This window comes from Drosophila pseudoobscura, chromosome 2 (genome assembly GCF_009870125.1).
Source record: "Drosophila pseudoobscura strain MV-25-SWS-2005 chromosome 2, UCI_Dpse_MV25, whole genome shotgun sequence".
Classification (NCBI taxonomy): Eukaryota; Metazoa; Arthropoda; class Insecta; order Diptera; family Drosophilidae; genus Drosophila; species Drosophila pseudoobscura.
The window spans coordinates 25402715-25428907 of NC_046679.1; the positions used below are offsets into that span (position 1 = coordinate 25402715).

The following is a 26193-nucleotide window of genomic DNA, read 5'->3' on the forward strand; positions in this document are numbered from 1 at the left end:
AACGGCAGCGCCGCCAATGTCGGCGAACAACGCTTGGCTGGGCGAGCAGTGGGGCAGTAGGGGTATGCGGGGAAAAGTTAATAACAATGAAATGTTTGCCATTGGCTAAACATCGAAATTAGCAATTACTTAATTGACTAATTATTGGCAAATAAAAACCGTCCGACGGGCTGCTGGCCAGTGCCCTGTGTGTGCCCGGTCGTTGGGTGGCGACCGCTGGACGGTAAATATTTGGCACCCACTTGACCTTGTCAAAGTGCAGGCGCAAGCCGCAGCCGTCCGCCGAGATTTGAGATCCGAGATCCGGCGGCCTAGTGTTTTAGCCAAGTTTACACAACTAAATGCATCAAGATGAGCTGAGCTGAGATGAGGGTGAGGATGAGGAGCCGCTCTTGGCGGCAATGTTGTGTGGAGTTGTCTGGAGCCGGGGCTTGCCTCGAGGGCACCACTTGCTTCAAGTCTATTGTTGTGTAATTCCCAGTGCGAGTCAGTGGCGCGCGCGCGTGCTCAATTGAGCTAATCAAACACTTGTAAGACTCGTCAGTGGTCTTTAAAGGCGGCCACCCAATGCAGTAAAGTGAATTCATTTCGATCCAGTTCTAGGCTCTAGTCTTGTACCAACCAGCGAATGTACAGCGGTGGTTCTTCATTGCCAAGTCGATTATTATCGATCGGAGCTATTGCCAAATCATGTTTACATACTTTAGTACTTGCAGTCGACCTTCTTCCACTCGAAGCACCTTCCGAGGCAGCTACTAAATTTCCCTTTTATTTTTAATCAACTATACCTAGAAATGATGATTTGCAATTTTCGATTTGCAACAAAGTAGGAACGACATTGTCGCCACTCCATCTCGCTGCTCAGATGCATTTTGGTCCAAGCAAAGTACATATTTTCCATATAGTAGATCTGATATACACAGAATTTTTTGGTAAATCGAACAGAACGTAAACATATACACACACGAGTAAGTGTTTCCAAAGATACGAGTCCAGAATCCTTGCACGAGTACATTGTGTAGCTATACCTCTTCCTGTGTTCCTTCCGATCCAGCTGATCGGGAATACTCAACGTAGAGAAAAAGCCTTCCTTCTGCTTCGACTTTGGGGCATAGTTTGTTTAATTGGAACAAGTGTTGGGTCCTGCAGCGGCATCTGTAACGTGTTGCTGTTTGTTCCGAGGCCCTTGGACATTGCACAGCTGGCAAGCTGTGATCTGAGCATTCCACAGCATTCCACAGTGGGAGAAACCAGTAAATGGACAACAATGATGTGATGCGATGTGATGCGTTGTGATGTATCCCCTTGAACCTTGGATGCGACGCTGACATCAACAACAGGAGCACGTTGTGCAGGGGTTCAGGTTCGGGTTCGGGTTCGGGTTCAAATTCAGGCTCGGGTTCGAGTCGGGTCCAGGCCAGGCCAGGCCAGGGCAGGGCAATTAGACTGTTTGCTCTGCTCCATGCACTCGACGCTGGGGCCGCGGAAAGTTTTCTGCCTGCATTTGTCACCGACCCGACCGATCCGACCGTAAAGTTTCCATAGCCAGAAGCTTTGCAAGTTCTGCGCCTGCGCCTGTGCTCTGCCGTTACTGGCTAAGCTGACGTTGGGGCTGGTTGACGCTGACTGCGGCGGCGGCGGCTGCGGCGGCGCCGACGACGACTGAGACGGAGACGCCGATGGCAGACGGTAGACGGCCGCGTCCCCACTTTTCGCGTTTAATCAGCCCCACATCGCGAGCGCAACTCAGTTTTCATTCAGAAGTCAAGCGCGCTATTCGTCGTCGGCTCCCCGTCTCGATCGTGTGGGCCACTGCAAGCAGTTGCGAAAATAATCAGTTTTACAAAGTTCTTTGGCAACAATTTGGGAAATAGTTCGCGCCGCGTGCAATTTTAGTGTTGTGGTTTTTTCAGTTTTCAGTTTTTGGTTTTCGGTTGCTAGCGATTTACCAAGAGTCGTCGTCGTTCCTCGCTGTGGCTCGCCTTGCCCCGCTGTTGCCGATCTACAGAGTTGTTGGTAAGTTGGTAAGCCAGGCCTGGCCGCCTGGCCGCCTGCCTCCACATGTGTTTTGCCTGTTCTTTTGCAACTGTTCGTGGGTCCGTTCACAATAACCATTTTGGACACCACCTCTCTCCACCTCTCGCCTCCCCGCCGCCCCGTGCCACTCTGTCTAGCTAATCGATTAAACTGGCCAATCGACTATCATTACCCGCGCTGTGTGGCAACCCTGACGCTTTGACACTTGCACCCGAGCGACCACAACCGAATTAGCATAGCAAAGAGAAGAGCATAGAAGAGATCTTTCGTGGTCGCTCTCCGAAAGTGTTCCAATCAGCCGATCAGCTGACTTTTGTGTTTACTGCTTGCCCTTCGGAAACGATATTAACTCCACTTCCATTCCACTTGTTCGTTGTTGTGCCCGATGCAGGTGCAGAGCTTTTTGATCAAGCTTGAAAGCTCCCGTCCATCATCCACGTTCCATGCAATCGATCGTCTGTTTTGTTTCTTAGCCCTCGTCGTACCTTTGGGCTCTGCTCTGCTATGCTCTTTGCTCTGCTCTCTGCTCCCCACAATTAGCACGCCCTTGGAGCAGCCGCAGCCCTCCCCTTGCTGGATGGAGCATCGTAATATTGTAAATATTAATGCGGAGTAAAAACAAAGATAAACTGCGCAAAAACTTCCCCATAAAACCTGTGTGTCTTGGACCGCCTTGGACCGGGCCTGACCTTGGACTTGACTCTCTGCCGGATCGGTGCCCGTCTCCACTTGACGTGGCAGGCCAGAGTCTGGTTTATGGCGGAGTGCATCAGCATCCTGCCCTCATCCAATTCCCCCTGTCAATCGTTCGCATCAGAATCGGAATCAGAATCCGAATCAGAATCAAGTTGTAAACGGCTTTTGGGAACAACTTTCGAGGAATATGATGGAAGCGGCGCATATTTAATGGCCTCCTCATGCTCCGATGGGCCCAACAGTTCGATGCTCGCTTCCGTGTTGCCAATTAATTGAACAGGTTAATGGATGGGCTGGAAACTCCCGGGATTTTCCTGCAGTTCCAGTTGCTGTTGCCTGCTACCTGCTACCTGCTGCCAATTCCTTTGTTCTGACTCAGAGCGGGACGACTTCTGGCTTCCTCTCCAGATTCCAGATTCCATATACCAGATTCCAGATTCCAGACTTCAGATTCCACATTACAGATAATTGCCGCTGTCCACGCCCAAGAATCATTTCAAGCAAATCATTTCAAATTGTAAGCCGCGGCTGTGTTTTCGGCATTTACATATGCAAACGATTCGCGCTCCTCCGCCGATCTTCGAATGCCACGCACGTAGAACCATTTCAAGCGAATTCGCAGGCCCCACTCCCCCTCGCCCAGCTCCCCTGCTCTACGGTCAATGTGCCTCGTTCCCAGAGACCGGCTTAGAGCAAGTACTCATCCAGACCTCAGTACATCACGACTAAAGCGCTGATCACTCGACGGCTATGCGGCACTATGCTCACCTCTCTATAAATAATTCAAACATACATTCTGTCCGTTCCGTTCCGTTCCGTCTGGAACAGGATCTCCGCTTCCTCACCGCTCGGCGGCCCAGCTACCCAGCCGCGATGGGGGGATGCGGGAGCAACCTGCTAATTGACAAACAACCAGCGCACACGCCCATCCAACTGTGCTTTTGGGAGAGAGCAGCAGAGTGGCTATCAAAATAGAAGGAACAAAGCGCGTAGATACATATTTGCTCCCCAGTTTGAGGGAGCCCAGAGAAAGGGAAACACAATCGAAGTTAAGGCTGCCGAATGTACAGTGGAACCACACTATGTCTGCTGGAACTGGTGGAAATTGAATGCCCTGGCAGCAACTGGTAGGACTCTATCGACAGGCATCGATGTGGTGGGATGCAGACCGAGTTTCGAGTGGGTTTGCCACAGTGTTGGGGCAGATATGAAGAGAGATCATTATATTTATGGTTTCTGATGTGTTGTCCAATAATTACATACGAGTATTCCACAGCCATTCACTTAGGTTCAGTCGCCGTAACCGACCAAAACTGAATGGTCATTCATTTTAGAATCAGATAATAGACGTCTCTGCTCGTACTGCCTGCCATTTGTGAGCGTCATCGTTTCGGGATTGAACTTTGATCGGAGATTCTTGCGAAATTGGCGGGGGCTTAGGAGAGGCCTCTCGATCGGGCACCATGCCACATGATTCGCTCAGAGGGGGAGTACGAATATAAATAAAAATATGTACCTATATGCAAATACAATACATTATCACATTTCGTACAGATACAGATACAAATACAGAGATACCTGTAAAAGTTTTCAGTTGGCTCTTGGGGTTCTGTGGTGACTAATAAAGACAATTAACAGAGTTTCGTCTGCCGCTGTCTGCTACGTGTGGGGCATGTCCAAGCAACCAGAAACAGAAGCGAGATCTCACCGATCTGGACAGATATTGACAGGGGCTCCGAAGGTGCATGTGTGGGGAGACGTGTGCGTGTGAGGAGGAAATTGTGACTCTGACTACGAGATTAGATGAAATTCCCTCCTGATCAGCTGATGGCTCCTCCCCAATCCCCCTCTGACCCTGCCTGAACTTCACTTTCGTCTCGGGATGGTCTGATCCGATCCAATCGGCTTCAATCCGTCATCATCTGCAGACTACGATTATTTCACAAATCACAACAAACCGAAACTGCCGAAAGACACTAAAAGGCATGGATACAATCAATGGGGATGGGGATAGGGGATGGGGATGGGGGCTGGGGATGGAGACACAAAAGCCAATCCAAATCAGTATGTGTATGTGTGAAGTTGTCTACAAATCTTGCCTGTTAATTGCCGTAATTAGTGCGACGAACAACAGAAACAAAAACAACAGCAACAACGAACGAAGAGAGTAGCGGAAAATGCAACAAATTGATCATTACAAAATCTTCCATAAACGATTCGGGCTGGGGCTGGCTGGGGTTTGCTCCATGGGACTCTCCCTCCCTCCCTCCAGTAAGCTACTCCGTTGGTCAGTTGATCAGTTGACCAGTTGGCCAGTTGGCCAGGCTTATAATTAGCCGGACTCCGAGGTGATTGGCGCTTTTTGGCCAAATTGTGTCGACCATTAGGGCTGAGGGCAGCGGAAACACAGGGCCGTAATGCACTTTGGAAATGCTGTGGGGCAGCCTCCGGAGGGGGTTACGATCACGCTCTCAGAGAACCAGAACTAACCCCCGAATGGGCTGTGACGGGCTTTCAACAGCTTTTCACGGCCCGATTATTTCCGCATCTGCGATTTGCGATTTGCGATTTACGATTTACGATTGACGATTTTCACCTGGATCGAGCAGAGTCAAGGCCCGAAACGGATTCAGTTTGCTACTCCGGAAGCAGTCTGAGGGGGTGAGACACAAGCCCGAGCCCGGGTCCCGGGCCCGTAACGCAACCCCGAAGGCCGCGACTTGGGGCACTCATAAAACCGATCAGACCAGCCTCAAATTAGTGACTAATGTGGCCAAAACAAAAGACAATTGTCTGTACAATTGTACAGCGCATTTGAGCTGCTTCTTTTTAATGAGAGTTTTTTGGTCGTTTGCGCCGACGCTTTGCTCGCTATAAAGCTGTCAACAAAGCTGCCCCGACTTCTCGCCTGCGGATTTTGACATTGAAATGCGGCAGAAGATGGAAATGGAATGGAAGTAAGAAGTGGGGGCACAAGCGGAGGTGGCAGCGGCGATGAACCACCTTGCGACGTTGATTGAGTTGTCAAAAGCCAGCAACAATGCCAGCCCCAAAAAAGATACATTTTCCCCCATTCCATCACCACTCTGGCCCAGTCTTGCCCACTCTTCCTCCATCTCCGCCTCCGCCTCCGACTCCGTCTGAGTCGACATTGTCTTGGCCTAGCCAGGGCCTGCTCCAGCCAGCGCCGAGTGCTCATTTGTGGTCTTTGGGCCGCGAGAGCGAGGAGCACACGCACATGTGGCTATATAGGTCGGCGGTGGCTGGGATGGTGGTGTTTTGTTGCGGGTTTGCACAGAGATTAGTGGCTATTAGCGGGGCAGCCTTGGGACGGATGTGAGGTGAGAAATGTGCCCAAGAGCCGGCCTCGGCTAGCCAGCGTTTAACCATTTTAATTGGCATGAAACACTTGTCGCAGCGGCGGCACGTTCCCTTCCGACGGCCGGCCCTGCCCCCAAAGTTGCAAGATCAAGCCGACCTTAGAGAGACCTGAGTGGCTGTGGGCGGTGGGCGGTGGCTTCCTGGAGGAGGTAGCATTAATGAAGTTAATTCCAGCCCGGCATTCGTTAATCGATGCTTAATGCCTGCTTCTGGCTCTAGTATAAGCACCTTCGATTGCATCGCTGTGCAATTACCCAAGGAATTCCATCGTGAAATGGCACTGTTTTCCCGCAGCTGTAGAGAGCTGCGATTACTGGAATACTCGTACGAGTACTCGAATAGCTGTTGATTAACAACAACATTTAACCGTTTGTTGTTTTTAATTACTGGTTCTATCTTAATTAACGTGTCCGTTCATTGGTTTCGTTTCCCTTCCGTAATCGCTTCGGTGCCAAAGTGCATCGAGCATCGTACATTCCCTTCCCTTCGCTTTCCTTCCGTTCCCTTCCCTTTCCCTTTCCCTCGCATTAGACAAGCTTTCCAATATTTGAATTTTTGTTAGTTAGTTGGGATCGGAGTCGAATGTTCGCTGGGCTGGCCAAATATTTACCTCGGAAAAACTCGAGTGCTGCGGCTCAACGGACCCCAAGATGAACTTTGTTTATCCATTGTCCGCTGTTTGAGGCAAATAAGCTACAAATTGCGCCATGTGTGGCCCACGACGATATCAACTTTCGATCGTATTCCCACACTCCACTCCAAGAGACCAATACTCCGATCGGATCGGGCCGGGCCGGGCCGGGCCCCTCCGTAGCACTCTCGAAATATCCATCCGATTGTGTGGAGCAAATAAAGCGGCTGGGAATGGGAATGGGAATGGGAATGGAGATGGAGAGTGTGTGGCTTGTGTGCTTCCATCAACCGTTCTAGCCAAATACGAGCAAACGCAGATCGCGGCTCTGACGTGTTTCCCATGACATCGCAAATGCGTCGCACTATTCCCATGAAAATTTCCTCCTCGGTGGGCGTTGCACGTGCACCGCTGTACCGCTGCAACGGATCTGTGAAAGGTTAAGTAGCCCAACCTAACCCGGCTGCTGGGGGTACGGATACGGGCACGGGCACGGGTATTATTTTGATTATTTTCCGTAAACCTTTTGTGTTTGCTTGGCAATTGCGAAATTGTAACGCTCGACTGAGCTTTATTTCCAGCCTCTAGGTGTTTGCGATCCTCATCCCCATCCCTATACCCGACCCGTCATACCGTCATACCCGACCCGTCCGTTAGTCAAACAGCTGGTCCGACCCCCATCTGGTTGGGCGTGGCCGCGGATACGGACGTGGACTCAAGCCATATGCTATATGATCTTCTCATTATCATTGAGCGTAATTTTTAGCCAAATTTCACGCGTTTCTCGGGGTCTAGAACCCGTTCCGACTCACATTTGATGGTTCAACTTTTTATTGCGGCCAATTGCGAGGGCCGACAGCTTTAGCTTCAGCATCGGCTTTATGGCCCGTAGAATTGTCAATTGTTGGCCACGAGAAAGTCATAGTCAGGGCCGCAATCGCAATGGAGCTTCCATTGGGCCATGCCATCCATCGGTGGGCTGTCACTTTCGGTTGAGTTGGCCCAGACCGAGGCCCATGCCCATGCCCAGTCGCAGTCCCTGTCCCAGCCCCATTCCCACTCCCAGTCCCAGCCCCAGACGACGCATATTTGGCATTTGGGGTATTTGCCAAGCTTAATCATTATCATTACCACACATTAGCTAACTAAGCCTTCAATTTGAAAGGTGGCTCTGGGCTCTGGGCTCTGTGCTCTGTGCTCTGTGCTTTGTCTATTGCGATGAGGTGGCCATTGTGCAATGGCTCAAGTGCCCCAGCCCCAGCCCCAGCGTCAGCGTCAGCGCCAGCCCAAACCCGAGTCCAATTTAAATAGATTTCTTTTTGTCGCTGCCATTGTCTTTGGCTGTTGGCTGTTTGGTTTTGGTCTCTTTGCTGCATATTTAATTATTTTTATAGACGGTCGAGTGTCAGTGCGATCAGCCAGCGAGCCAATACTCGTGGAGAACCTCGTTACGCGGCCCTGCTATCGTAATGAGCCGCCGCCCCCCGCCGCCCCCTAATGAGCACCCGTCATCGCGTAGCTTTGTCTTTGGAATGCTGCGGAATACAGTGGAATACAGTGGAATGCTGTATGCGAGAGCCCCACAGATTATTCATCAGAGCAACCTGTTGCATGTGCTAACAAGAGTGATTTCCTAGAGTGAAAGGTGATTTAAGCTTGATCTAAGGTCAGGAAGTGCTTTAATGATACGACATTTACGAGAGGTCAGTTCTAACAGAACCTCCTGCTGATCTGGTCAACATCCAGTCTGTTTCGACGGCTTCCAGCCCCTCGAGTTCGTCTGCCCCGGCCAAGGTCTGGTGCACGCGTTGGCTTTACCAAAATCGAATTCCCTACGTGTCTGGGCTGCTTAAAACGCTCGCGCCCTTGACTCAATTACTTTGGCCTGACCTGGTCCGTTCCGTGGTGCTCCGTGCCGCCCCGAGGTGGCCGTGGCGCATGCGCGGAATGCATATGATCCATGATCCAAGCCACACTTTGGCCAGGCCCAGGTCGAATCAATCTGAAGAAGGAAACCGAGTACGCGCCGGGCTCCAGTCTGGACTAGGATTATGACTGTGATTATGGGGCTGATTAGTTAATTGCACAGCCGCCCACCATTGTGCAAGGCGGCTCGCACTCTGGCTCTCATTGCGGCTCTCATTGCGGACTTCCACTCAGTGTGAGTGCATTCGTTAATTAAATTCAGCAACAGCTGAGCCATAAGCTAATTTTAATTGCCGCTGCGGATGATGATGCTGTGCCTGGGGCAACCAACAGCTGAAGCTGGAGTCGGAGTCGGAGCTGGAGCAGGCGGCAACGCAACCTCCGGCTTTGCCGTTACTCTTACTGTTGCTTGACTGTGGCAACGCTGTGCTGCCGCTGCTGCCGCTGTTGATAATGGCATTTCATTTACGAAACTTATTAATCGATTTATATGCGCCGGCACACTGCCCCACTGCCACACGGGCACACAGACAGAGCCCCCCCACAAACACACGGCCCGAGGCAGCGCTGCGCAGAGCGGCGGAGAGGGCTCCGGCGATGCAGGCGGCCCCAAGGTGAGATGTAAATTGGTGTCTTTCTTTGTGGATGATAAACCGTTAGCGTTTCGCGATGACACAAGGGCCCGGAGCTAGGGAGCGGGGAACGTGGATCGTGGAGCGTGGATCGTGGCTTGACACGTTTCATTTTGACATTGTCATGCCAAAGCCCCAAGAATTTTGGCCACGGGCCAGAAACAGAGTCGGAGCCCACCGACTTGGCCGTGCCACGCCCACGCCACGCCCCTACGCATTTTGTTCGTGTTACGAAATCGTCGAGTTGTCGGGCCGTGCCGTGTCGCCGTCGAAGCTTTTGCGCATGCGTATCGGAATCGATTCGATTCGATTCGATTTGTTGTCTTCTTCTGGCGCGGCGCTGCCGCCTCTTCTTCCTCTTCTTCCTCCTCTGACTCCATTTTGTTTGCCTTCAAAAGTGCGTTATGGTCGGTCGCTGCCGCCGACTTTTTATTTATTTATTGCTCACTTCTGTTGCGCAATAATGCAATATTAATTGCTTATTTGAAACGGCTTTGTTAGGAGCAGGTCTCCCTCTCTCTCTCTCCGAAGAGATCAAAGTATCTCCAACAGTTTTCACAAATTTGGTGCGCAATCAGCTGGATGGTTTATTTGTTAATTGAAGATCTCGGGATGGTACGGCATAAGGCATAGGCAGAACCACAGAGGTGAGAGCAGATGATCTGCCTGTGGGGCTGATGGACACTCCAGAAACATTAACATAGCCATTAATAATATTATTATTCTGGTTCAAGAGAAGCAAAGCACAAGACATGTTCGAAAATAAGAAATACAAGTATTCAGCCGAGATACATTTGCATCTGGAAGATGCTAGTAAATGTTATACCAATTATACCAGTTTTATCACGTATATGGACATAATCTGGCAATTTCCATCAAGACGGCAATGCTTGCACTAGATTAACAATTTCGAGCTGTCCTTTCAGTCGAGAGAGGGGCTGCTCGGTATCTGTAAAGGGGTAACGTCATTTCCGGCTCATTTCCGCAGAAAAGAGCAGCAACAAGAGGAGCAGAAAAGCCGAACAACCGAACATTGTTGGTGTTGGTGCTACGACTGAAAGATACCCTCTATTAGGCACCATTTAGCAGATAAATAGACGATTAGACCATAGCCATACCCATAGGAGTACCAATAACCAATACCCCGCTCTGTTCTTCCTTGCTTACTGGATACTTGCGAGTATATACCCGGAGATTACAGGGTACTATGACAACCAGAAGGACCAACCGTAGCAACTACTGACCCGTGTCCTGTCCGTGTACGTATCGTTGTGCATGTGTGCGTGGCTGTGCCACCAAGGGGTGGCTTTGGGACAGATTGAGAGCAGAATACGAATACGAGTACAACACTAAAATGCAAACAAACAACAATCGACTCGAAAGAGAAACAGAGCGACGGAGAGACAGAGAGACAGAGAGGGAGAGAGAGAGAGAGAGCGATTCGGTCGGGCCACGCTTCTCTTCGCCCAGCGACCGACTCCCCCGATGACATAATGCCCGCCGTCGGCTCGGGTCGGGTCGGTCGGGCCTCCACATGTTTCGATGTTCTTTTCGGGCTCCACTCCACTCCACTCCACTCGAGCCTGCCACTTATTTGGCGGCATGTGCGTTGGCCCGAAACGTAGCGACAACCCTCGTATCCAACGGATACACGCTGCCTGCCGCAGCCAAAGAGAACGCACAGAGGGAGACAAAGAGCGCGAGACCCAGAGCGAGAGCGAGCAGACGTTATCAGCGGCATTGAAGAGCAGCCGGCCTTTTGGCGCTACAACGCAGCGAATGTATCTGGCAGATTGTATCTCTGTGTCTTCTGTGCGCTGCTGTTGGTGTTGGTGGCTATGTGGCTATGTGGTGTGCGCGTGACGCAACGTTCAACGTGTAGCATACTGCCCCCAGTGCTTCTTCTTGCAGCTCTTGCCATTTGCCATGCGGTGGCGGTGGCGGTGTCTGCTTCTTGCCGCCTGCTGCCATCCACCAGATACAGATACACAGCCCACAGCACACAGAGCAGCGCTCTTCCGCGGCGGCTCTCTCTCTGGTCTGGCCCTCTGCGCTCTCCTCTCACCGCTCTCTGCTCTCTTGCAGCGGCATTTTGGACGGCCTTTGGGGGTTCGGTCGCTCTTCGCCCGATTCTCCGGCCTCAGTTTGAATTTCGCTTTTCGCTTTGAGTTGTGTCTCGTCCGGTTCGCTTTTTGGGTCAGGCCACAGCGATTTCCACACACAAAAATTCCTTGGTCGCTGCCCGAGATACAGCCACAAATCCACGAAAAGACCAAAGTAAAGTGTTTATTCCAATTCCAATTCCAGTTGCAGTTGCAGTTGAAGTCTCGATTCTTGATGTTGATTTTGATTTCAACTTTCAAGTGGCCCGAGCAGAACAGCTTAGACAGGAGTGTCGTCGCGTCGGTCGCGCTAGCACGGTAGTACGGTATCACGGTAGTACGGTAGTACGGTAGTACGAGTATGTTGGTACGTTAGATACGGTACGCGTAGTATCTGACGGATACCCACGTAACAGACGGCAGTTCAAGTGTCGGCTTCCGCCTCTCGGAAAGTGCCCCCCGCGCCACGGAAAACACACATTATCGAATGCTAAACGTTGTTTATCTATTCCACTCGATAAATCAAGCGATGTCAGTTAATGCTGCCTCCCTGGCCCCACTGGCCGTGTGTGGATCGGGTGGGGATCGGTTGCGGGTCCGGGTGCGGGTCCGGGTCCGGGTGTTGTTCAATTAGCCTGTCCCACAGCCCGGTCGGTGCCCGGTGCCCGGTGCCCCCGCCCTTGCACTGCTTTTCAACATTAATTGGCCCCACTATTTCTCACCCTCTCTTGGACTTTCTCTCTCTCGCTCTCTGGGTGTCTCCACAAACACTTCCTCTCTTCTGTGGGCACCTGCAGTTATCTGTTTCATTAGTTTCGCCCCTTCCCCCGGCGACAGATGGGGTCAGCCGATTAATCAAGAGTGATACCAACTGATTAAAAGGGACGCGGGCGGGGGCATGTGTGGCGACACACCTCACCTCGTGTGTGTGTGTAAGTGTAAAGATATGTATGACATAATTCCAAGATATTCCACTCGCCTATCACCCAAAGGGAAAGAAAGAACTCTCTCTTTATCTTTATCTTTCTCTGCCTCCACCTCTGCCTCTGCCTCCACCTCTGCCTCTGCTGACGTCTCTGATGCAGAGAAGGCTCTCTTAGATAGCGCGCAAAGAGCGAGCGGCAAAGAGAGGGCCGCCGTCGCCTTCCATCAGGTGCTGGCGCTCGACCAGACCCCTCAACAAGTCATCGCTTGGCCCTCAGCCTTGATTCAATTTGTTTGTCGGAAATGTGGGTGGGCACCACCCCCGTCCCCCGTCCCCACCCCCGCCAGCTGCAGTTCCAGCTCCAGAGCGTGAACGTTTGAATATTTGCCCGGATTTGATCTGAAAACAACATCGAAATTTTCGGCATTATGAAATGGCATTCTGCTGCGCGGCTGTGAGTGGGAGGCAGAGGGGGAGGGGGAGCGACCCAATAACCAATAAACAACCAACAATCAACAACCATCAACAAACAAACAAAAAACCAACAAAAGCCGCATTAGATGGTTGCGTCAAGAGCCAAAACGCGTTTCCAGCTCCATTTCGTCAGGTCAACCTGTTGGTTGTTGCCTGTTTTGTTGTTGCTCTTGGACAGGGGGTGGGGGGGATTCCTTTTGGCGACACACATTCGGAAACGGCTTGACCATGAATTCGATATTGAATGCAAAAGTCCAAAAACCAAAAGCAAAACCATCAACGGTCAAAGAGAAACGTGAAAAGAAAACCTGAAAGACGTGAAAAAAACCCAAGAGCTGTGCGTGCGTGTGTGTGTGTGTGTGTGTGTGAAATGCCGTAATAATTAATTGATCGACAAGTGCGGGGATTCGATGATTTGGTATGCGGGCCATCACCTGCCTCCGAAATCGATCATGATCATGACGCGGAGCTGGCCCTTACACCACTCAAAGTCGCTGCAGCGGCAGCGACAGCGACAGCGACTGTGCCTGCGACAGCGAGGCAGCGCAGTTGCGACAGCGCCGACAGCATATTCACCTGTTGTTTTTATTATGTATACCCTCTCCGAGAGGAGAGTACAATGGCTTTGGGCCGAAGTTTGCAGCGCAGAGAAGAGAGCATTCCGACCCTGTTCCATGGGCATCCAAATTGCAGTATCGTATGTTTCCACATGGCAGAGCCACGAATGATAGAAATCTGTCGGCCAGTAGGCCATAGGAAAGATGGGTCTGCGGGGATTTCTCTTTATGTTCGGACCTTAAACTGACCTGGCCTTTCTTTCTGGTTTTCGGATGGTCCACTCGGAGATTTCCCAACGCAAGGGAGTGGTGCCGAGCTGGTGGGCGGGGAACGGTTCATCTTGAGTCGTGAATAGGCCAAATCAAGTCCCACGAAATACCCAAATCGGGCAGCCACACAGTCAAAGGCCTTTCGACCGCCAATCACAATAGAAATGTATGCAAAGAAATTTGTATTAATTCGTAATCGGGCGAAGACTGCGATAGCGACAGCGCCGCGAGGGCTGAAGATAAAGTACCTGCCAAAGCCAAAGCCGAAGCCAACGCCAACGCCAGCGCTGGCGTCGAAAGCCCGACTTTGCCGTCGGCGACTTCGAGTGCGACATCGTGTTTTGCTCTCTCTCTCTCTCTCGCTGGGCTTCGTTTTCACTGGGCCCAACGCATTGCTCTCGCGTTGAGTGGGTGATTCTTAAATGGAAATCACATTCAGAACCCAATTAAAGCCCTAAAGAAAACAACTCGATTTATTTCTATTTCGGATTATTCGCATCAAAGCAAGAATCCGTCTTCATTTCAAGCGAGAGAACGGGCGGAGAGCAAAATAGAGCGCAATGCTCGATTTTGCGGAACTGGCAGCGACGCCGGCGATGACAGCGACGCCAGCAACGCCAGCGATGACAGCGACGCCAGCATGCTACTGGGGTATGGGACTGGGCATTTGGCTTTAATATTTCAATACTTTCTCGGCCGCGAACAGCGAAACAACAGAAGTTTTGTCTTGTTTTGAGTCGGTTGCCTTGGCGATATATCAATATATCTCCCACATTCCTACCAAGTTAGTCGTGCTCCGCTAGTCGTTGTTGACGGTTTTGTGTCTCCCTCGGTCCCGGTCCCGGTCCCGAATACGCTACTCCTCCGCTGCGCGGCCCAAAAAGGCCCAAGTCCGAATAGGGCAGTGTTTGACAGGACTCGGATGCAGCCTGCAACAAAGTGATAAGAGCCCATCCCATGAGTGGAGTGTGTGTCGACTTTCCCCACAACAATCGCCCACATAATTGTTACAACGTTCTCGACGCGCGGTTCCCCAGTGCACCCACGGGCCCCAGAGGAGCGCCAGACGGATAAATTCGGCCAATTTTGGCCATCCGCTGTCCGCTGTCCGCCGTCCGCCGACCGCTGATCGCTGTCCTGTGCTCCGCATCAAGGTAAATCATCGGCACCTCCTCCGTCACACCAAGAAAACAACAACAGGCGAATGGGCGGAATGGATCACAGAATGGATTAAGATCAAAAAGTGTTTATGGTGTGGTCCCCGGGATAACTGCCCGGAGGCGCCGCCAGTCGGAGTTGTTCCCTTTTTCGGGCTCCATCGGTTTATTCCACTCCATAATCGTATGCGCAACAAATTGACTCAACTTTCGCAATTTACATCGAATTAATTATGAATTAATTATCGCCAAATACGAGCATTCACGGTTTCTCTCCGTGGAAGTGATTGAACCTTTTGCTGGAATGCTAATTCATGATGCCGGGGATGGGGAAGGGGAGGGGTTAGGGGAAGGGGCATACAAATTAGTATGTGGCTGCTGCTGGGACTAAAAGCCCAATAACTCAGGTATAATTTCATCTGGCATTTGGCGATGACCCGTCGTTACACGGTGCATGCTCCCGCGGACACAGCTGCTGGACAAAATGTCAGAGTGTGTGTTGCTGTTTTGGTATTGCCAAACAACTGCAGTCGGCAGCCACAAACGGTTTCCCCATCCCGCCCCAAGCGAAGGGTTGCCGTTGCCTCACCCGCCCATCCCATCGACTTGTGGCCTCCACGAAATTGAAGACGCAAGAATTGACCAAAAAATAAAAATCAATAGCAAATAGCAAATAGAAGGGGGAAATGGGAAATGGGAGAGGCCAGCCCCAAACTCCTCCACGCACGTGACACCTTCTGCCTGGCGCGAATTGATGAGGTGGATCATCACCCCCCCAACTGGGGTATACCCTCTCCCGACGGTGACTGACATAATAGCTGCTACAAGAAACAAGAACCGTGCCACACGCCACGCGCCTTTTCGGCGTCATTCATGGCGTGGTGGGCGCGTAATCCCTCCCCCCACCGGCTTTGCCTCACTTTTTTGCATGGCCTCTTGGTCTTTGGTTTTGTTTTTTACTTTAGTTTTTGGGCTGGTGCCACTGCGAGCCTTTGGGGGTGCGTCGAGTGAGTCACGCGAGTCGGGGCCCAGCAGGGTTTTCCTCTCATAGTCGCGTTTTTCATTCAAGAATCCGCCTCGAGTCTCTGCGCAAGAGCAGGCCGAGGCACTCGGACGCCGAAGAGAAACCGTAGCAATCGAGCAACGGGTCGGAATGGAATGGAATGGAATGGAATGTCCAAAGAGTCGGCATCACGTGATGGTGTACGGGGGTGAAAGGGTGCACGGGGTTGCACGGGGCTGTACGGGTGTACGGGTTCGAGTGTGACAACGTGGCGCCGGCTAAGCGGCGTGTTGCTGTCTGTGCCGCGAATGGGTATGGGCACTGTTTTGGGGCTGGAACTGGGACTGGTGCTGGTGCTGGTGCTGGTGTCGTTTTGGGGTGTCGCCTTACATGCTCATGTGTGCATTGTTGCTTCATGGGTTTGGCTTTTGTGTGGGCTTACATGGGGCTAACGACAGCGGCAGCAACAACGAAATCAGGTCAATGAAATAGCAATATTTGGCACGGCTTAAAGTCGCTGGCTGGCATCGTTTTCAGCGCTCAGAGCCCTCTTCTAAATGAAGGTGAGCTTACGATTACCTGGCTGCAATGGGTGGGCTATAACAGAGCCCATACCCCATGCCCCATACCCCATGCCCCTCGACGCTGTTAAATCAGGCGAAGGCGAAACAAAGCCATTGCCAGACCTCCTCCTCCTCCTCCACCTCCTCCTCCACCGCCGCCCACTCGGTGGTTCGTGCCAGTTTTCTGCCCCGTCTTCTTCCATTTGTTGTATTGTTGTATCTCTGTTGACAGCATTTTCCGTTGGCTGTTGGCTGTTGTCTGTTGGCCGATGTCTTCTTCTTTTTGTTGCCTTGTTTTGACTTTGGGTTAGTTTAAATTTGGCTTTTCGGTGGCAGTGGCTTAATTTGCTTTCTTGTTGTCGTCGTCGTCGTCGTCGTCGTTGTTGTTTGGCAAAGGTGTTTGCACTTCTGTTTGCTTTGCCCGTTGCTGCCTTGGGCCGCCAGCCGCCAAGCCCATCAAATGGGCAAACATTTGTAGTTTCTGTTTGCTCTCTGGCCATTGAGTAGTTTCAGGCCCGACTGGACGGGGGGCAGGATGATCAGCGCTAGAATCCATTCCCACTGGAGTCCGTCTCCTCAACGGAGAGCACTTCCCGGCTTCCATAAGGAAGGACGCACTGTCCTGGCCTGCTCTGTGGAACGGAAAACACCACAAAAGTGCTTTCATTATGCTGCTGCTGTCTCTGATCTGGGACCCACGGCCCGTGGCCTGTCGCTTTCATTAATTATACTTTGATGCGGCCTATACGGCCTCCGAGGAGGCCCCGAGAATGACCCTTGTAGTGCCATTAGCCGATGCCCTTTCACAGTGCTCTCCGCTCACTCAATTATCGCCTCCCCCTTGCCCCGTTCAGCTCAAAGATGCCATTGAGCTCTATTATTAAACATTTACGGTACGCCACTTGTCTGACGTACCACGCGGCGTATGAGTAATGCCCCATGGGACGGAATGGGAGACGGGCAGAGAGCGGGAGAGAGAACAATGGATTGAAAATAAATACTCGTACACCCAAGAGCATCTCTATACTCCCAATAGATGCCATTCCCCTTCGGCTGGCAGCCAAATAAGCCCTGCCTTTCAGGGTCTCTATAAGGAGCTGTACCTTTCGTGGAGACTGCGAGAGAAGGGGCAGAGAGAGGAGACATTCGGGAGTGCTGCACTTTGGACCGTGGAGCGTATAAGCCAGGCGCTAAGTGCCCGCTTAGCTGTCCTTGAACTTTCTGGCTGGCACATTCCGCCACTCCGCGACTCCTCCTCTGCTCACAGTGCTGCGTCCCAGTATACAGTCGCCCTATTTGGGCAATTATCGATCTGCGATATGAGTGTCGGCGATAAGGGGCTCAAAGTCTGCGGTGAGACGATGAGTCGGTGTATCGCAAAAACAAATGGCAAGACAAAAGACAAAAGACGAGCCGAATCGAGAACGACCGACTGCAAACAAGATGTAAATGTGCCGATCAAATGCTGACGGAGCAGCTTTTGCTGTTGGTTTATTAACCTCATTCCCAATCCCATTTCCATTCTCACTCCCATTCCCAATCCGCTGCCGTCTCTCGGCCCAGAGCCCAGCTCTACGGCTCGCACGAATGATATTCATGAATATTGAAATACAGATATTTGTGCCAAATACTCGGTGTGCCGAAAGTGGGCTGATATGAAGTTCGAATTGGTATTGATGTTGGTATTGTGTGCTATTGAAACTAAAAATAAACAGTCAGACAGACGGCCAGACCGCCAGACCGAGGGGCAGTGCCACATCACGTGCCGGCAACGGCAGATGTTTTTATTTATAACAAATTTGTTAATCTTTCGCCCCTCGTTGCAGCTCGACACCCCGAATGCTCTGAATCCACGAACCAGACCAGACCGGACCAGCCCTGATCACACATCCTCGCAGAGCAGGAGACTCCGAACCACCAAGAAAAGGATACAATCAGCCACAAGCACCAGCAAAATTGCAGTAGAATAGGCAGAAGCGGCAACCACTACACAGTAACACAATGGCCTTAATTATGAAATACATCGACACCGTAACCAGGTACCTGGACTCACATGGTGGTAAGTGGGGGGACGGGGCACGGCCCACGGGGGCCTTTGCTAATTTGCCTAACCTTGATTTTGGGGGAGCTTTGACCAACAATCAACAGCAGCAGCAACAACAGCAACTGGTACTCTCGCACAGTTCTCTGCAAAACCGGCAAAAGGTTTGGCAAAAGATTAAATAATTTTTGACACCTGCTCTCTAATTAACCAGAGACCGGGGGCCAGTACAAACTTACAAAAATGTACATACAATACATATGTATATATATTTGAAGAGAGGCAGATATAGGCAATGTGGACATACTCGTAATATATCTGTAGTCCGAAGAACAGGGAAGGGGAAGTTCCATGCCCCAATGCCTGCTCCAATGTTGTATTTCTACTTGATAACATGCTATGTATTCCCATTGGCCCACTGTACACAGACAAAGCCATGTACAAATACCTATATACAGTGTATCTATGCCTATGCCCATGCTGTTCCTATCGCGATATTCGATATCTCGCGCCGAAATAGAGGAGGGCCATTAAACGGCCAAGTGAAATCGATTTATGGGCCACGAAATTTCACAGAGAGTCGGTGGGCTCCAATTCCCTTTGGACTAAATATAATATTACGCCTTGGCGGATGGATCAATCGATAATCAAGAATTCAAAAACAGAACTTACCTTCGCTTCCCTGTGGGGAAATATTTCTGAAGTGAGATGCAATCCGAAGAAACATTTCAATATCGCTCTGTGGGCGATTACAATGATTATTAATTGATGATAATTTCCGGAGAAATATTTGCATAAACAAATTGCCCAACTAATTTCCTACGAACTAAATCGAAAATTATGGCATTTAGCGGCGATTCGAATGTGAAATTCGGCCATAGACCCTGCAGATACTCGGACCCAGGCCCAGATACAGATACAGATACGCCAATGGTCTGAGTTGGACCGCAATTAAGAGTGTTAAGAGCACGTGTGTGCCCAGCTCTTCATTATCGCCCTGCCTCCCCTCCGATGTACGCACGAAGATCGCCGTGCCGTCTGGGCATGGCCAATGCCAATGGCCAGGCGGCGACACGAAACGGCCCGGAGTGGATCAGGGCCAATGCCGGCGATGTGGCTGCGAATGATAAGAGCACGGCGAGGGCTTATCTAACAGATGCCTGTAACTGCTGTTTTTCTGCTCTGCTGCTTTGCTGCTCTGCTGCTTTGGTGTTGTGCAAGAGGCAGGGGCCCATGCCAGAGGAGTACTAATTCGATTTGCTTCCCTCTTCGTCTTCGCGCGCAGACTCAAGGACAAAGGACTGGCCCATGATGTCATCCCCGTTTCCCACACTGGCTGTGTGCCTCACATACGTCTACCTGGTCAAGGTGAGTTCCGGAGTCTATTGGCGGTTCGATTCCCGACTGCCGCCTCAACAGGTGTCCACTCGAGGCCAATCGAGCTAATCGCTAATCGCGGACTAAGCTAATCGGCGGCGGTAGTCTCAAGTGCTAGTCTCAAGTGCAAATCAGAGCACGGCTGGGACTGCCATGAGTCAGGGCGAATCGTAGCCAGCCATACCCGGCGATTGTATTAATCGATGATTCCATACGGAACTCTCTCGTTCGCAGGTGCTGGGACCGCGGTTAATGGAGAATCGAAAGCCCCTGCATCTCCAGAACACACTAGTCCTCTACAATGCCATACAGGTTGTTTTCAGCGCGTGGCTGTTCTACGAGGTAGGTACTCGACCACCCATCACCCATCCCCCATAACATTCCCAACAGCCTCATGCCACATTCTCATCGTCATCGTCGTCGTCGTTGTCGTCGCTGTCGCACCGTAAACTGGAGCCTGGAGCCCGGAGCCTGGAGCCCGGAGCCTGGAGCCTGGAACTGGAGGAAAACCTATGGATCGGATAAACGGAAAAATGCTTGGCGCTTGACTTGATTTGATTTGATCCTGATTTGGCTTACTTTATGACATTTTCTGTTCTGTTCTGTTTCCTTTCCTTTCTTTTGCAAATGATTTCTTTGTTCTAGTGCTTAATGGGCGGCTGGTGGGGCGCATACAGCTTCCGCTGCCAGCCGGTGGACTACACAGATAGTGCCACATCCCGGAGAGTAAGTGTCCCGAAAGCCAATCCCCCTTCTAGCGTATAAGTGTGTGCAGTCTCCCACGATCCAGTATCTCAGAAACTGGGCGTAGGCGTAGGCATAGGCCCCCATTCAGAGCCATCTCTAGTCCGAGGAGGGCCAAGCCCTGCCCCCATCCCCCCCACCGATTCGATTCGTGCAGTTATCCGCATACAGTGCAATAGATCTGCGCATTAAAAGACATTCCAGCGTATGCATTGCTTTGATTAAACCACATTTTGGTGGCCGGTGGCCGGTGATCGGTGAGCGGCGAGCGATTGAGCCAACGCTTCTTGGAGTTTTAACCAGCAATGCAAAGCCGTGCAATGCAACGCAATGCTTCGCCTTGTTGTTTTTACCCCCTTTACCCCCAATCATTATTGCTACTAAGTATGTATATCCATTATCCATGGCACAATTAACTCTCGGCCGCACACGGCTGCTCCTGCGACTCCTGCCACTCCGCGCTGCGGCAGGTGTGTGTGCGCGCCGGCTTTGACTAATCCCAAAACGAGTGTTCGTTCTAACGTACGGGTATCGATCCAGCAGATCCAGCAGGTCCTGCAGATCCTGCCAATGGTCCCAGCCCGGCTGGCTGTCCAGCAACAAAATGAAAAATGCTTTGTTTTGTATATAAACGCTAGCCACATACCGAAATACTCTACAAATGGTGATTAATTTCGCTTCGATTAATCATAGTTGCGCTTTTCTTTTGCTTAAGTAGATATACTATCTAAGTCTTTACTTTTTACTCATACTAACACCCGCACCCGCCTTCGAACATGCACAAGTGTAAATACCAGAGTGAGTAATCAACAACAACCAACGAAATCAACAACAGAAAGCCAGAAAGCCAGAAAGCCAGAAGGCCAGAAGGCCAGAAAGCCAAAGAGCCAAAGGAAGGAAGCCAGCGACACGACCAAAACAACGACTGCGACTGCGTCCACGATCCACAATCCACGATCCTCGATCCACGCATCGCATCCCCTCTTCTTCCAACGAAAACCAAGAACGGATATAAACGTGTCATTTTGTGCTCTACATTTGCAGATAGGCATTTCCGGTTGGCTAACTGGACATTATAGCTTCCGATGTCAGCCAGTCGACTATAGTAATAATCCTAGAACGTTAAGGGTATGTGTTAACCTCACCACGAGCCGTAAGATAACGATTACGATAACAGTAGCGATTGCGACTGCGATTGCGATGCACCCAAACACCCATAGACCGATAAGCATTCTAATTATTTTAATTTTCGCCTTGGTTTGTGTGCGTGAATACGTGGGAATACTCCTAGCATTACACATATGTAGATACACACCTAGCTATAGATATATATATATATAGATGTAGATGTAGATACATGCGCGGACAAACGCTGATAATACGGGACTTAATTTATGGAATAGTTGGTTGGGTTAATGGTTGGTTAACTCTATTCTAAGTAAAAAAAAACTAATGCTAACATCGACCACACCACACTCAGATCCTAACCCCCTCCCCAGATTGTAGCATGTGTATGCCGTACATAACTGATAACTGTCAACGTGTTTCCACTGTCACTAAACCCAAGAGATCCAAGGCCCCCTTCAAGACTTCTGATTTCTGATCTGTCTGATCTACTCCGATCCAATAAAACTAACTCAAATTAATCAAACGAAACGATTGATTGAATGTATCCACCCGTAAACGGTTCGTTAGATACTTTCGAGCGGAAATACTTAATTTGTTTATGGAATCTCTTTCTCTCTCTCTCTCTCTCTTTCTCTCTCCCTATCCTATTTTTCCGCCCTGAAGAGTCTGCATGAATGTTTGATTTGATTTGATTTGACATTGATCTTGATTTGAATATGATTTTCGAGTAACGAGTAACAGTAACGAGTATTACCTAATGGAACGAGCTGTGAATGTGCTGCGAGTGAGATCTGTTTTCGGCTGGACCGACACGAGTGTACAGCTTATCCCTATCCCAAAGAACATTACTTTCCCTATCCTTGGAAACATATACGGGTAAAAGCCCGAGCCCGAAGTGAAACTGTAAGGTAATAAACATCCCATCCGTAATTCCATAATCCGTAAATTCCATTTCCTTTATGGAATGTTATTGGCGTTCAAGCTCCTCTTAAACCCCCCAATGGATGGGGATATGATTGATAGGGATAGGGATAGGAGAGATACTCAATCTCAGATAAATGAATGCCAGAAATAAACCACACAAATATACCTCATGGAAAGAGAAACATCGCTAATCGATATGTAACTTTCTTCCCCGCTGCCTGCTGTTCCCGTTTCATTTTACCTGACGGAATCATCAGATGGTCCATGCCTGCTGGTGGTACTACTTCTCGAAGTTCACAGAGTTCATGGATACGGTGAGTGACAGATCAAAGCTCTTACGCCGCCTCGCGACGCTCCAAGAGCGATAATTGCATTCATGAATCAACGCTCTCGCTGTTTTGTTTTGTGTCGCCACAGATTTTCTTCGTGTTGCGCAAGAAGACCAGCCAGGTAACGACGCTGCACGTCATCCATCACGGCTGCATGCCCATGTCGGTCTGGTTCGGCGTGAAATTCACTCCAGGTGAGTGTTTGCGCTGCTCCAAAGGCTGGCCCACTGACTGATCCAATCCCATCCACCGTCCCCCCAGGCGGCCACAGCACCTTCTTCGGACTGCTCAACACATTCGTGCACATCGTGATGTACACCTACTACATGTTCTCGGCCATGGGACCCCAGTACCAGAAGTACCTCTGGTGGAAGAAGTACCTGACCACCCTTCAGATGGTAAGACTGCCATCGGCCAGATTACCCTTAGGGAAATGCCTAACTCCCTGTCCCTCCATCTCTCTGCCACTTGCTTCCGCAGGTCCAGTTCATCCTGATCATGGTGCACGCCTTCCAGCTCCTGTTCATCGACTGCAACTACCCGAAGGCATTCGTCTGGTGGATCGGCATGCACGCCGTCATGTTCTTCTTCCTGTTCAACGAGTTCTACAAGGCAGCCTACAGGAACCGTCTGATGGTGAGTCCGTCTGCCTCCGAACAGACCCGGAAATGCTCCTTCCCCCCGACGACGCGCGCCGACACTTTCTCACATTAATGGCCCTAACGGGCCAGCGTTTATCATTGGCCAAGATCGTCCGAAGACAGCCACAAAACGGTGGTCTCACGCCGGGGTGGGGGCCTCGGCCTGGCCCCATTATTATCTATCGGAGATTTTTGGGCTCGTACTTCCCACGTTGCCCGAGGCGTCTTTCAAGACCGCAATTAAGGCAGCGTGTCGCAAGGGGACTCGGGGGCTCTCTGTGGCTCTGTGACGCCACCAGAAACACAGTGTTCCAGATTCCGGTCTGTGTTAATGAAAACGAATACGAATACGAAAACGATCCCAAGAGTGGGGGCAAGAGCGCCGCTTATATCATCGCCAGCGCTGCACCTTGCGGACGTCTCTGTCCAGCGTCCGTCGTCCGCCGTCCGCCGTCCACCGTCCGCCTATTGCATATGCGCGAGATGCTGTGGTCCAAATTCATTAACGAGATTTCGTCAAGTGGGTCTTTGGGGCCTGGGATTCATTCGGGTGCTGCGTTGGGTTCACAGCTACAGCACAAGGCGAAGATAAGGTACAAAAGCGCCGAAACGAAGCCGTTTAACGATCGTTATAACGCCATCGTCAGCGGCGGCATCCGCTGTGAGTGAAAGTTGAACGGAGGAGCCACAGCAACGGGAAAGACACAAAACAAAACAAAACAAACACAGACTCCGACTCCGACTTCGACTTCGACTCGGATGGGGCAGATCATTGCATAACGATGGCTGTGGTGCTGTGGGTCACGTCACTGGGTGGCCGGAGGCAGGGCGAGGGGACTGGGGGCATTCGCAGTCGGCATCGCATCGATCCTTATACCTCTACCGTTTTTGACCATTTTGCAGAGAAAGAACGCGTTGCTGGCCAACGGACACGCCAAGCCGAACGGCTACTGCAAGAGCATCAATGCCCACGACGACCTGGCCATGCCCCAGCCGACGGCCGCGTCGGTGACACCGGTGTCGAAGGCCAACGGCAGCGCGGCGCCCCTCACCAACGGTCATGCGAATGGCCTCAGCAATGGCTACAAGCAGCTGGCCAACGGCAATGCGCCGGCGTCGACGACGACGCATAACGGCAGCGCCCACAAGGGAGGGGCAGGGCCCAACGGCCTGCTGACGAACGGATACGCCACCAAGCTGCTGGACGACGCCTCCCAGGACTTGAAGCAGCGGAAGACGCAGAAATAATATCGGGGCAAAGCGGGGCGGCGCCAGCACAGAGCCTAGGACAGGATCAGCGCCGGGAGTGCCCCCCGGAACGGGGGGAGCTCCACAAGTCATTACCACGTCACACGTCTCGTCACGTCACTTTCTCCCATTCTCATACACACACAGAAACACAGAGAAATACAAATACAAATACAAGTAATAAACACACCGAACACATTCTGGAGAAATGGCGAGAGAAACTCCCAAGAGTCTAACCGAAAGCTTAGACTATGGGCATGTTTTACTTCGTATCTCCGCTACAAAGCATCCCCACACCAATACATCCACCCCACCCCACCACCCAAACACGGACATACAGTCATGCTGAGAGTATGCGCGCAGGCATACCTATTTATGCATCCCCATATCCAAATGTATAGGCTTTGCATAGGCGAATCATCTGAACAGAATCAGAATCAGAATCAGATTGTGCGTCAGATCGGAGTTCCACACATACAAACATCCAAGCATTCATACATACTTACATACATACGAGTATATATATTACACATACAATATTTTGTTGCTTCTTTTCTTTTAAAAAACTACTTTAGTTGTACAAAGCTTACAAATTAGAAGTACAGTACCATGAGAATTGTATAAAATGCGAAAATTCAAGAAACAAAAGAAAAATGAAAATGAAAACCAAACGGATGGCCAGCATAAACAATTTATAAACTAAATTAAAAGCTAACTCAAGTTTATTCAATTGAGCTTGTGTGTGAGCATGGAATTCAACTATTTAAGAATCTAGAATTTAACTTATATTATACAAACACACGTAAACACACACACACACACACACACACACACTGATACACGGACACGTACACGTATAAATAATAATAATAATAATAATTAAAAAGAGAGTTTGCTGGCGTGGCAGTCAACGACGAGAAGTTTTGTAAATGTATAGATCAGAAAACAAGTGTAATTTAAAATTAGGCACAATAATTGTTACAAATAAAAGTCAAGCAAAATAGTCAACCACTATTTAAGTCAGGCAGAACCAGAACCAGAAACGGAAATGGAAATGGAAACCCCCCCCACAATAACATACCGAGTATCGGGATCGGATTGGGCCAATTTGTGCAACGTTTCAAACTAAATTAAAAAATAAACGGAGTAATAACAAATTAAAACTAAAAGAATGAACACAGGCTACCGGCTAACGACTACCCACATAATGTTCGATTAATTTATTATAAATAAATGGTGAAGCTGAACGAAAAGAGGACGAATCCAGATCGGAACATTCGAATTGGCATAGGTGTGGGATATATTGGATCGATTCCAACGGCAAAACAACAACACACCATCTAGGGTCTTTTGTGGAGACCTACCCTGCCCTACCCTCTCTCTCACTCTCTGTCTGTCTGTTGTCAT

At 50.4% G+C, this 26193-nt stretch overlaps 1 protein-coding gene across 5 annotated transcripts; it reads left to right on the top strand.

Moving 5' to 3' along the window:
• Positions 1–1748: 1748 nt before the first annotated feature.
• On the top strand, positions 1749–25794 carry LOC4802730 (elongation of very long chain fatty acids protein AAEL008004). Of its 5 annotated transcripts, XM_001359556.4 has the most exons (11): positions 1749–2016; positions 18181–18413; positions 19681–19763; positions 20007–20114; positions 20418–20498; positions 21561–21644; positions 22826–22882; positions 22986–23091; positions 23159–23295; positions 23378–23533; positions 24442–25794. In XM_001359556.4, the coding sequence occupies exons 2-11, from the start codon at positions 18356–18358 to the stop codon at positions 24784–24786; spliced, it is 1215 nt and encodes a 404-aa protein (XP_001359593.2). In that variant the 5' UTR covers positions 1749–2016; positions 18181–18355; the 3' UTR covers positions 24787–25794. The 5 variants fall into 5 exon arrangements, with proteins under 5 accessions (XP_001359593.2, XP_015038040.1, XP_033232532.1 ...); XM_015182554.2 differs by lacking the exon at positions 20418–20498; XM_033376641.1 differs by lacking the exon at positions 21561–21644 and having other exon boundaries at positions 24442–24786.
• Positions 25795–26193: the final 399 nt, after the last annotated feature.